At 37.0% G+C, this 12,645-nt stretch overlaps 1 protein-coding gene across 1 annotated transcript in view; it reads right to left on the reverse strand.

Moving 5' to 3' along the window:
• Positions 1-902: 902 nt before the first annotated feature.
• Positions 903-12,645, reverse strand: part of LOC128371656 (ryanodine receptor 1-like) — a 48,986-nt gene continuing 37,243 nt past the window's right edge. Inside the window, exons 86-107 of the mRNA XM_053332026.1 lie at positions 11,354-11,434; positions 11,145-11,233; positions 10,676-10,804; positions 10,493-10,597; positions 9,010-9,015; positions 6,202-6,283; positions 4,791-6,112; positions 4,535-4,617; positions 4,086-4,245; positions 3,897-3,983; positions 3,457-3,726; positions 3,182-3,312; positions 3,007-3,049; positions 2,793-2,926; positions 2,628-2,688; positions 2,198-2,344; positions 1,973-2,107; positions 1,712-1,868; positions 1,458-1,522; positions 1,267-1,367; positions 1,132-1,183; positions 903-1,008 (exon numbers count right to left, since the gene is read on the reverse strand). Of these exons, the coding sequence (XP_053188001.1) occupies positions 913-1,008; positions 1,132-1,183; positions 1,267-1,367; positions 1,458-1,522; positions 1,712-1,868; positions 1,973-2,107; positions 2,198-2,344; positions 2,628-2,688; positions 2,793-2,926; positions 3,007-3,049; positions 3,182-3,312; positions 3,457-3,726; positions 3,897-3,983; positions 4,086-4,245; positions 4,535-4,617; positions 4,791-6,112; positions 6,202-6,283; positions 9,010-9,015; positions 10,493-10,597; positions 10,676-10,804; positions 11,145-11,233; positions 11,354-11,434 (3,536 nt within the window). The 3' untranslated portion in view covers positions 903-912. The remainder of the gene's footprint in view (positions 1,009-1,131; positions 1,184-1,266; positions 1,368-1,457; positions 1,523-1,711; positions 1,869-1,972; positions 2,108-2,197; positions 2,345-2,627; positions 2,689-2,792; positions 2,927-3,006; positions 3,050-3,181; positions 3,313-3,456; positions 3,727-3,896; positions 3,984-4,085; positions 4,246-4,534; positions 4,618-4,790; positions 6,113-6,201; positions 6,284-9,009; positions 9,016-10,492; positions 10,598-10,675; positions 10,805-11,144; positions 11,234-11,353; positions 11,435-12,645) is intronic.

Genomic DNA, 12,645 nt, shown 5'->3' on the forward strand with positions numbered 1-12,645 from the left:
AATGGAAAGACCTGTTAATCACCACTTATATAATTCAACAAAATATATTTATTGAACAATAATTTAATGAATAATGTAAATGTTGCAGATTAGGACCCATACTGTGGCTGTCACTCCTGATCACATCCATACATTATACATTCAGTATGACGCTAATTAGCACAAGATCAAATTGACGTTACATTACAATGAAGAATTTATTTTCCATCAAAGACTTAACGTTGTCTTGAAAAACATGAAATAGAATAATTTAATGTCAAACATTTAAGCTCCACTAGCAGAGAAAGAAAAATCTATTTAGACAAATAAATATAATAGAGCAAAAGTGACATAATCACAAAGAAAATATATGATGAATTTGAGTCAAACTGCAAGCTAACACGTCACTTCCTAGCAGCTACAGCTTCTGTTACTGTACTGTATGTGCTAGTTGATGCAACTTGTATTGCTCCTCAGGCACTTATCAAATTCTCACATAAAAAGAGGTTTATTATCTCAAAAAACACATTTATGGAAGTAATTCATGGAAACCCATAATGTTTCTTATTGACATATATTTTTGAAAAGGCAATACTTCTATGCACTTTGATATGTGATTAGATAAATGACTTCACTTAAATAACTTGTGAATTCCCTTTTCATATAAAAATGATCTTTCTTCACTGGCACCGGCATTTTCCTATAATAAGATAAACATTTCCACATGACAATAAACATTTCTTGCCACATTTCTGAAAATTACTTGGAAGTTCCAGAATTTGTAGTATTTCCAATGTTCACGCTCTTAATCTTTATTTTGCATTTTTCATGACAAAATCCATTTCCATGTTTTTTTGTGTGTTTTTTTTCTAGTTTTGTAGCAATACAAAAAGTTCAATAGTTGTCATTTCCCCTCCGTGAAATACTTGTTGGCTAAGAAAGCTGATCCTCATATTGCTTTCTGAAACAGTCTCCAGCAGGGAAGAAGTCCCAGCAACGCTCCTGGTACATCTTCCAGACGTATGACTCCTAAAACAGAAGATGTAAGCACAACATTTCAGAGGATGCAGCATGAGACAAGAAACTGAAAGGAGCAGACCCTGTCCTGTGCCTTCAGTCAATGGAAACCTTAATAAAAAGAATAAGACTGACCTGTCCAGTGTGCTCTGTCTCGTCTTTGTTGATAAGGTACATTAAGAAGAACCTGAAGAAGAAGACTTGCGTGTTAATGTTTTCTAATGTGCACACATACATGCACACACTGTAACACAGAGGAGGGACACTCACATGTAATTGGCCAGGTTGTGCTCGTCGAAAGTGTGTGTCTCAAAGCCGTGTGGTGTAGTATCAAAGTAGTCACTTCCAATGCCACATATGAAGCATTTTGTCTGCACAAAAAACAGTGATGAGAATTAAGATCACATTGCATATTCAGTAGGTTAAAAAAAGTGTGACAATAGACTCAGTTTATATTATACCTCCATGTCTTCCTTGACCTGCTCCTGTTGGTCTCTGAGTTCTCCAAAGGCATCAATGATCAGACCTGCAGTATATGTGCAGAAACATTATCGTCAAAGGCAGTTATAAAATCTAGTGCGTGTAAAGCATACCTGGAAATCCCTTGGGCTCCCCGTGGGTCTCCAAAAACTTCTCACGTTGTTACTTCACTCATATATATTTTCCAATAAAAATGAAAATTGAAAAGTGTCTTGCAGACCAGCATTGTCTTTACCCTGAATAATGGCCAGCAAGATGACAATGACAAAGAAGAAGAAAGTTATATCAAAGACCACTCGATATAACTCGTATTCATCTCCAGCAGGATCCTCGATCTCGTCTCCAATGCCTCCACCAGCACGCACACCCACGTACATGTGGAACAGGTAACACTGCAAAGTCAAGTGAACACACATAATATGGGAAGGGGAGCAGATACGGATGTGACAAGTGCACTTTTCTTTTTTTTTTTAGATCAACAATAACAATAACTTACAGTCATCATGTCATCACATTTCATATCAGGTTCATCTTCATCCTCACTCTTGTTGTAAAACTTGCGGAAGAAATTGAAGGCAACTACAGTGTACAGGTACACCACTACTGCCAACAAGCCCACTGTCATCATAAGCTGTCATAAAGAAGGGAACAGAGTTAATCTAGTCATACAAAATAAAAATAAATGAATATAAATTCTGTTGAGGTCTTTTTCTACACTTGCCTGTTTCCCATTGTGTGTGACTGAAGACAGAATAGTGCGCAGTGTCTTGACACCCATGGCGATATCCAGCAAGTGACAGGCGAAGAAGAAGTTGTTATAATGTCCGAAGAAAGACATGATCAGGTACCAACACAGATAAAGGAAGGTCTGAAAGAGATAAAAAAGGGAAAAACAGATCAGTGGGATACAAAACCTAAAAGAAGACATACATGAACAGCGATCAATAATGTCAAACAGTGTCGGGTAAAAAAGTGCTCAGTCATAAGTATCATAACTTTTGCAAGCAATCCTGAGCAATTCATTACTCTATTATGTGCTCTTGTTGACGCAGTATAGTCTAGTATACTATAGTATTGTGTCTTTCATAGTACATGTATGTAATATTCAACTTTTTCTTTTGGATTTTCTTTAAAATTCTGTTTTTGCTTACACCATCTGTGAACACAACACCAAATTTCCAGATCTGGTACTTGATGTCAATGGAAGTCGCCCTGAAAAGACACAGCATTAGATTACAGCATTACATTTATAATGTTATTAGTATTTAGATCAAAATGTCTTATGCATGTGTTTGTTGGTTAAACTGGCACTATACCATGCAAACACAGAGTTGTCTGGTTCTTCCTGTTTCTTCTCATGCTGTTGACTCACATCCAGGGAGGCTAAATCGACTCCCAGGAGTTCAGCAATTCTTTCTCTGCCATAAATGTCTCCATATTTATCCAGAACCTGGACACAAACGTTTTATTTCACATAAATGTTCTCTACAAAAGCCATTTCAAACCCACTAAAATGCAAATCAAACTAACCTTTCGTTTGACAAATTTATCCCAATAGTTGTTTGGGAAAGAACTGTGAAAAAGGGGAAATTATTTAGTAATGATATTAAAAAAGAAAACCTTTTGGTATATAACAGTTTTCCTTAATCTTGACTCTACTCAGAAGCATCTGACAGGAGAAAAATGATTATATTTGTCCACATACGGTGTATTCAGGACCAGTCTGTCCCACTGGCCCTTAATATCGTCATCTTCAGGCTGTTCAGTGATGTAGAGACCATCAAATTCCAACTTTCTTGCAAGTTCTTTCTCCCTTTTAAAGATTACCAGAGGAATCTGACAAATTGCAAACAGTGTTTATTAAGTATTCAAGTTTTTGGACATAATTTCTCATGTAGCACTTCAAGAATGATTACGTCTGTATGTTTGAGGCAAAAGGATCTATTATTACATGCAGTACTGTTTTGCCCTGCATCTTACCTTGAGGCAATTGTATCCAATAATACAGATGAATGAGATGACTGTGTGCAGTAAGGCAAGGAAGGACAGTGTGGGCTGCATGTAGCCAGTACTCTCCTCTAAATAGAAATAAATTGGCATGTCTTCCTCATCTTCATCTCCTTCACTCATTCCAGATCCTTCAGCCTCTTCCCCTGAGCCTTCAAACAACCCAGAGCCTTCGAACATCCCGCTTCCTTCTGACAGCCCAGATCCTTCCATCTCGTCACCCTCAGGAGGGGTGTCAGACACCTACACAGAACAGACCAATTTAGAGATAACACAGGTTGGTACAGCAGAACTTCAGACTGTAATGAGTAGTTTATGAGATGTATTCCTCCTACTTTTTAAAATACACTTCAATGTGTTTTATTTTAATTATTTTATAATATTGTTGATGTAATCTACAATGATCTCTTCACCTTGTAAAACAGCAGAATGAAGTTGAGGGCAAATGCGAGGAACAGAGCCAAAAACCGCAGGTTGTAGAAGTTTCTGGAGAGGTAGTTCTACAAAAGAGATGAATATTTTTCAGTGAGTTTGTAAATAAAGAGTGAAATTCAAATAATGTCAGAAAAACCACTTGTGAAATAAACACTATTGACTGTCACCATGAATTTCATTCTTTGGGTTTCCAGCTCAGTCCATATTTGGAAACCTTCTGCCCCTCTTGGCTTCTTTTCTTTTTTCGTTGCTTTTTTCTTTGGTGCTTCTGGCTTTTCTGGTTCTTTGGTCTCAGGTTCTTTCTCTGCTTTTTCTCCAGTTTCTACACTGAAAACCAAACACAACAGGGTTGCTTTTTCATTTCTGTGATCCATCAACATTAAAACATCTATCCTGTATAGTATTACTAAAATTGTACACAATATACTGGTAGTAATGCTGATCGTGAAGTATTTTGGAATTTTGCACAAGAAATTGCTGCATGGAAATAATTTGTGCCAAAGCTGCAACGTCAGAACACAAACATCAAACTATCACAAACTGTCTAAGTGAAATATTCTCTTCTTAATAATCTGAAAATGAATGTAGACACAAGAAAACAACTGGAGACTCGTACTCGGCCTTTTCAGGCTCTGGAACAGGTTCTTCTACAGGGACAGGTTCAGGAGGTTTCTGGCTTGCATCAGGCTCTTCTGGTGGCTGTAATGGAACGAAAACAAGTCAACAGCCAAAAAAAATTTAAACAGCCAGTAGATATACTGTCTAATTTTTTTGGGAGAAAAGTGTAAATTGAAAAGTGAATTGCTCGCCACCCTATAAATGAGTTAATATTTATAAACATAAATTATTCACAAGAAGTGCATAAAACTCACCATTTTTCTCTTTGTTATGGGTGTTCCTTCAGGAGTTGGAGGTTCAACAGTTGCCTCAACCCCCATATCTCCAAGTCCACCTGGAGCATCAACACCTGGTACCCTCCCACCCTCTTTCTCCTGGGTATCCTCCTCCTCCTCCTCTCCACTTCCAGTCTCTCCAGTGTCCATCACTCCTCCAGTGTCTTGTTCCTCCCCTGTCCTCGGCTCCCCTGGCCCATCACCATGTACGTCATCCTGGGTGGGATCTGGCATGCTTGCCAGAATTTCAGTCACAGTGATATTTTTAGCTCCCTCCACTAAGCCACCTCCAAACAGCGTTTGCCAGATTATCATAAAGAAGCCTTTGCACACATTGTAAATGAAGTGTAGTATACTCATAAGGATGGTCCAGAAAAAAGTGGACAAAGCCACCACAATCTCCTTTAAGGTCATCTTTCTCACCCTGCGATATTGTCTGCGAAGATTACGGAAGGTGAAGATGCTGAAGAAGCTTAACACGCTGTTTATGAAGTCTGCAAAAGCAGAACTTGATTCAGGTTGCACTTCCTCTCCATTAGTGTCCTCATCACCTCCTCCACTTGCTGCCCCTACTGGACTTCCCTCACCTCCACCTTCATCTACTTCATCATCTTCTTCCCCCTTTTCCTCTTCTTCCTGCTCTGATATTTGTGAAGCTATATTCATCTCAAAGATGGTGTCCTCGCAGAAGTTGACAAACATCTCCATCTTCTCTGATTCACCGCCCTCATTGACAACATCAAAGATAAACTGACGTTTGGACTCTCTGACCTGGGGCATCTCCCACTGTCTGCGGTTGACTTCACTGATTTCAAAGTAGATACGCTCAATCTTTCTGCTGGCACCCATAATTTCGATTCGGCCCAGGAAGGGACGGAAGTAGTTCAGCACACTTTCTGCTTGTCCTAGGAAGTTTTGGAGCCTTGTGTCATGGGGGACATGTTCAGACAAGTTGGTGAGCAGTACTGCAATGTTGAAGCCGATGTCCTTGGCTGGTTCTTGGAAGCGATTGGCAAACTCCTCATAATTGATCATGTCATTTTCATCTGCTTCGGAGCAAGACAAGAGAAACTGGATCTCGGAAGGGGAGTACTGTTTCTGACTGTCCATGGCCTTCTGGAAGTCCTTCTTGGAGATGAGACCTCGAGGGTCTGTGACGTAATCACGGAAAGCATCTGAAGCCACAATGTCTTTCAATTTGAGAAACATGTCAAAGAACTTGAGGATCATCTCTACATTGCTGGAGGACTCCACCAACATGTCCACCATCTGGCGGGCAATTGTACCATTCACCACATTTCCTGAATAATACAAAGTCACACTTAAACAGAAGTTTAAAAAGGACAAGAGATAAAAATGGTTGAAAACTAAGAGGAAAAAACTCTTTTACCCTCTAACAGTGAGAGCAACATAACAACCATGTCTTTCTGTAGGTCAAGCAGCTCCTTCAGCAGACCAATCTGGCTGGAGTCCTATGACCATAAAAAGATGCACAAAACCTTACAGTGATGACAACAGATTAATATCATTTTTAAATATTAGGGGTTCACATATATTTATAGAGATGCTGTGATCATTGGTGAAGTGGAAAACACAGGTGAAAAGTGTCAACAGTCCACAGTTATCACACAGAATTATTTTAACATTTCGTAATACAAGTACTGGTTATATGAGGTGTATGTTGAAGATATTGTGTGTTCAATACACTCACATTCAAAACAAAAAAGGGGCTGCAAAAAAAAGTTAAGTAACCAACCCCTCATGCTCAGAGAGTTTGTCAAAAAGTGAGATTAAAACAATGGTCCAGGAAAAATGTAAATTTGACCAATATCCTCCAGCTGTAAATTCTGGTTTCAACATGTCTGTTGTGAAATGCAAACATAAGTTTAATGTCAGCTGTTCGTGTGAATACTGATTAAAACAATGTCAGTGAGCATTAGATTTAATAGTTGAATTTTGTGACACAGCATCATGTGTTAACAATCTGTCAATGAATGTTCAATTTAGACCACTGATTTCTACACCTGTACAATGAATAACTCTACAGCTTTTCATTGTTAATAAACACTACACCACATATTATTTCAGTATTCACTTTCATTTCATCCAGAGAAACAAAAAATAATTTGTAAAATCAGATTTATTATGTGGATGGGATTAGAATTACTGTCTGCAAAACCATAGGTGTCTATTAGTAGTGACTGTACCTATTCATGTTGAATGAAGAATAAATTAAGTCTGGCCACAAATATATTTATTCCCACTTGTTAAAGTTTGGCCTCAAATGCTTGCCACTGCTGATATGTAAATGCATTTGTGGATTGTTCTGTGAAGCTGCTGTTTCATAATTTATGTGACATTAGATCCATTGTTGCAGATTTAAAAAGAAAAATAAATATTATAAAATACATTGAAAACTTTGTATCTCCAGCAACATTTTTTGTTGAATACTTTTAATCAAATGTCCACAATGAAAAGATCAAAAATCGAGGCTGGACTGACCTTATTTTCCCAGTGCAGTTTGTGTTTGGACATATCACATAATGAATTGAAATCATGAATTGCAGTCACGATAATATAATTTATAATAAGGTAATTCTATGAAATAAAATTCAAAATATCATATATGCTAAAGGTTATGTTGATATTCAAATAGTGTTATAGCCAAAGCAACACAGGAGACACAAAGACACACCACAAATGAAAAGCATTTTCCTTTCAGGTTAATTATTAGTGAATGAAAATGGCAAAAGAACTGTAACCCCAGTTAACCCCAGCACACAGAGTGGATGTCACATTAAAATGTATATTCCAACACAAAATAATTTCATATTAAAGTGTATACTCCCAACAGTGGGGGTTAAATGTCAATCCCTTTTTTCAGGAAGTTTTAAAGTCACCTGCGTCTTTATTATAAATTCATTCATTCAGAAAAGTCTGTATAAAAATATGTTTTGTTCTTAACTGTGATAATCTTGATGTTATGTTTTAACAAAAAGTGAAACTGATCTGATACTGATCTATTTTTGCCACAGTGTGATCATACCTTCATCCAAACAGTCACTTAGGATCTGTCTTGTGTGTGTTTTTGAGTAACAATATCTCATTATTATGAACTGACTAAGTGCACTTAAAATATACACTTATTAGGTGTGCCTTGTAGTTTAATGTATAACCATAGCTACAAAGGAACATTATTTTCCTATTTTTGTGTTAATTTCTGAAACACAAATGAATGTTTATCTGCTTAAAAAAAACTAGTTTGAGGAGGAAAAAAATTGTATTTGATCAAAATACTTGGAAAAGCTTTGTGTTTGTTGAAAAAGACATAAGGTATAAGACAAGTGTTGTAGCTTCACGATAAGTCAAGGTGCTGAAGTATATTAAGTATCGACCATTGAAAGGTATACTATGCAGGATTTGTCGGTTGGTGTTTGTAAAATTGTCTCTCCCTTCCTGGCTCAACGAGCGAGTGAGAGTGAGAGTGTGTGAGAGAGAGAGAGAGAGAGAGAGAGAGAGAGAGAGAGAGAGAGAGAGAGAGAGAGAGAGAGAGAGAGAGCGAGAGAGAGAGAGATGAGAAAGGAAGGTGCTGTGTTGCTGGATTTTGCCTGAATGCAGAGCTTCATCCTGTTCTATGGGTCTTCTCTGCTCTGCGTGTGTGTAACTCAGCTCTACTCTCAGTCAGGCAGAGACACACAGACCTGCAGCTCTTCATTTATCCATGACACAAAGACAGAGAGCAGAGCTGAGCAGAGGAGGGAAACATAGACTCGTAACTACACCGTCTGGGGGCTACACACCCACTGCCCAAATGTTGATGCCCAGAAGCATCCCAAACAAACAGACAAAAGATTTCTAGTGCATCATAACTAATGATTGAGAGGGATTACTTTTGTGTGAATTCATGCATTGTTTTTAGGAAAATCCTGCATAGTATACTTTTAAAGCAAAACTCACATTCTACCCTGTGCTAATTTTTGTTTGCAAAGACATTAGTCTCAGCATAAACAAGTAACAAGCACTCACTGAGTATTGCAAACATTTCCCCAAGTCAAGCGATTTCAAATCAAGTACTGATACTTCCTTTTAAAAAGCAGGTGAGAATAAAACAACCTTTATAAGGGAAATCAACCATTGAATAAATTCCAAACTAGTAAACACAATATCACATCAATAGATAAATAAAATGAATACATACTTTACCCTGCATTGACCATGTGGAAGACAGTTTAGATAGTCAATAAATTATTCAGTTTTGAACAGTTGAAAACATTTTCAAAAACTCTTGTGCATGACAAATACTTTCTTTCCTTTGACAGTAAAACATTAATGTTTGGGCAAATATATTCTTTCACTATAACAATAATTTGATTTCCACACCAGTTCATAACATACTATGATTACAGTTTTCACTTTGGAATTACACATTTAAAACATCTGTTTACTGGTGTACTATAATATCTCAAATATTATGATTGTGAAACTGATAACTGTGGGAATATCAGGCTAAGAAGCACAGAGTAAAATACTGTTAGGTGCATCTTATGTGTTAATCATATATGTTTTGAGGTTATGACTTAGCTGGGGACTTATGACTTAAGATATATGGCTCATCTCTAAACTATGATGAATGTATGATTGAAGTATGATTAAAAGGTTATGCATGCAAAATACAAGTATGTGCTAATAATGAAGGTGTGCGATTAGCTTCTGTCATCTACAGAGTATGACTGCACTGAATAGACTGAAAAAGTCACAAGATTTCCTTCAAAGTATTTTGACCTTTCATTTGTAGCACTAAATCAATTACTGTGATTCCTCACTTTTATGGATATTTTACACTTTCATATTAAATCACATTTTCATAAAATTCAGTAAACAATCTAGAATTATATGGAAAGATGTATATGGTATTACATTAAATGAAATGCATGTTATTGGAATTTTTGACAGTAGACATTTTGACTATTCATAGCAGGAAAAGCCAAGGTAGGTTAACAATGGCTCTCCATATTGAAGCGCAAGCATGCACAATAACCAGGACCCTGAAACTGAAGCCGATACATAACCTTTTTTCATGTGTGCTTTTCCTACTGTGACATGTCAAACTGTCTTGTCTAAACGGCCTTTATTCAGAATGAATGTGAATGTGTGGAATCACTTTAAAACCAGTCATACTGGACATACAAATAAATGGTAGAAATACTTTTAGAATCAAGAGATCCATAGTGACTTTAGTCACTTTGGATTATTTTTTTTTATTTTCAGGCAGTAAGGTAATGTATGCAGTGTATACTGGCCACATATTAAACAAAGGTCTGCAAGCACGTCTATTAGGCTTGTGAAAACATAGATTTCTTCCATGCGTATGTTAAGAGCTGTTGTGTGATCTATACTGATGGTTGTTAAATGTTGATTTTGTGACCTTCCACTAACAGAATGCATGATGAGTGTGATGTTGACCTTAATTCTTGATGACAGTTACTGAAAGCCAAAATGGAAAATGCTGTTTCAAAACATTCCACATTAGGGGTAAAACTTGGCTCTAAAGACCATCATCATTTCTATAACTCCCTGAAAATAATATATGTCTTGAGATGAAAGTTTGAATGATTTACTCTGTCCAAACTGATCATTAGGTCAGGGAGCTCAACTCAAGAATACATGCAGTATGTGCGTACCTGTGCCAGCTTCATCATCATGTGGGCAAAGACATGAAGGAACCCAACAATAGCGTCCCACAGCCTGCTGTGGGCCAGAGACTGCTGGTTGCCGGTGCAGGGTCCCTGAAGAGAGAGGCTGTCAGTAACACACATTGACAAAACATCTGATCATGGCCTGATTTTCTTCATTTGTTTGTTTACCTGGATGTATTCAGTTAGACTGTTGAAAATCTGTTTTGCCACTGTCATGGCTTTGGAAAAATTCTTTTTGCCTGGTTCATCGATGATGTCCTTGCCGGAGTAATACCAGTAGAAATCACTGATAGACTCCTTGAGAGAAAAAAATTAAACATAAGTAAGTATAAGTATTTTATAACAAAAAATATGTCTATATGTAAAAAACGTTTTTTGTTTTTTTTATCAGGGCAAAGGGAAGTTTTCCAGCATACAAATTCCTTCTTATTCATTTTAATTCAAGATGCTACAGACAAAGTACTTACTGTGTCCTCATCATATGACTTTCTTGATTATCTGAGCTACAAAATGACTAAAATCCATGATTGAAGGCAAGGTTGTTGAGCAAACCAACCAGACACATGTTCAATAGCACTCATATAGTTTTGTGGCAATATTACTCACATTATGGACTTTCAAACTTTAGTCTCTTTACCTGCAGTCGGAGTAGGTAATCTACCGTACAGATGATGATGTTGATGGTAGTTGTGCTTCCTGTCTGCGTCCGCAAGTAGTTTTGAAAGTCTGCAGTCAAGTTTTAGTAACATTTTAGTAACATTTGCAATATACAATATACTTTAATGGAAGTGTACAATTTGGTTTGAATTAAAATAGACTCTCATCGGAACTATGACTCATTCTCACCGTTATTGTGACCCTCGCAAAGCAGCTGCAAGAAACGGAAGAGGTCACAGGTAAACTCGTCGTCTGACATGACTTTTTCATCTAAAAAAAAAAAATAGAACAAATGAAATGTTTAAATTACATCCTAAACTCAGGCTGACATCATACACACAACAGTAAAAAGCCATTGGTTTAACAGTAAAATAAAGATTCATTTCTTAACTTACCATCTTCCTCAATGGTTTTTATTATCAGACACTGCAATGACCACCTCTGACCAAGTGTTTTGATTTTGTTTTTTTTAAATAAAAACTAAAAAGTGGGTCACACTAAAGAGTATAAATAAAACTTGATAAATGAAATAGTAATGACTGTGTAATGGTCTGACATACAATCAAATGTCAAACAACATACAGGAGGAATCACATGCTTTCAGTAAACATAAAAACAAGTTGCAGTGAAAAATGAACACAGTAACATATAAGACATACATTCATATGAACAACATGTAAATAAATAGATGATTACGATGCATTGTTATAGAGACAGTATTAAAGTTAAAACATTGCAGTACTCAGGGGTGAACTGGTCATCTAGAGTTTAACTGGCCTGCTGATTTGACATTTTCTACTTATTTACAAATTATGTACAAAAAATGTGTCAATAAAAGGAAAAGCCGGATTATCAAGCACATTTCATATCATATAAAGAGTAAACTCACAGAAGCATTTTAAATATTCTATAAAAAACAGGCTACTGTATATGTCCAATATTACTTCATTTTTTTGTTGCAGTTTTAAATCCCAGTCCACCACTGAAGACACAAACACACACACACACAGACACAGAATCATGCAGTGCACATCAACTTTGCTCTAATACAGCAGAGTTAAATGTCAGAGAGATTGGGGCATTGTCCATCCAATTTCTGAAGGGAATCCAGTGCATGATATAATACGCTCGAGAGATGGATTGCACATTCTTTAGTCATACATTAAAATGACAGTTTGAGTAGAATTCAGTTAATGACTTCCAACAGAATTGCACTTGGATGTGCCATGAGACTATTTCATTATTGAAATTTAAGACATGAAGTAAAACAATGCAGGCGGGTCTCCATGACACTGTCTCAGATGAAGTGTGGATTGGTACATTAATGGAAGTGTATCAGTTTTGTGACAAAGCACTTTCTATGTGAATAAGCCATGGCCTCTCTCTCGCTCCAGTTCGCCAGCCCTCCCCCAATATTCAGCAGGTGCTAGAGATGGGAGACCTCACACAGACAGCTGCTCTGATGACTTCTCCCAGTCCTG

This window comes from Scomber japonicus, chromosome 13 (genome assembly GCF_027409825.1).
Source record: "Scomber japonicus isolate fScoJap1 chromosome 13, fScoJap1.pri, whole genome shotgun sequence".
Taxonomy (NCBI): domain Eukaryota; kingdom Metazoa; phylum Chordata; class Actinopteri; order Scombriformes; family Scombridae; genus Scomber; species Scomber japonicus.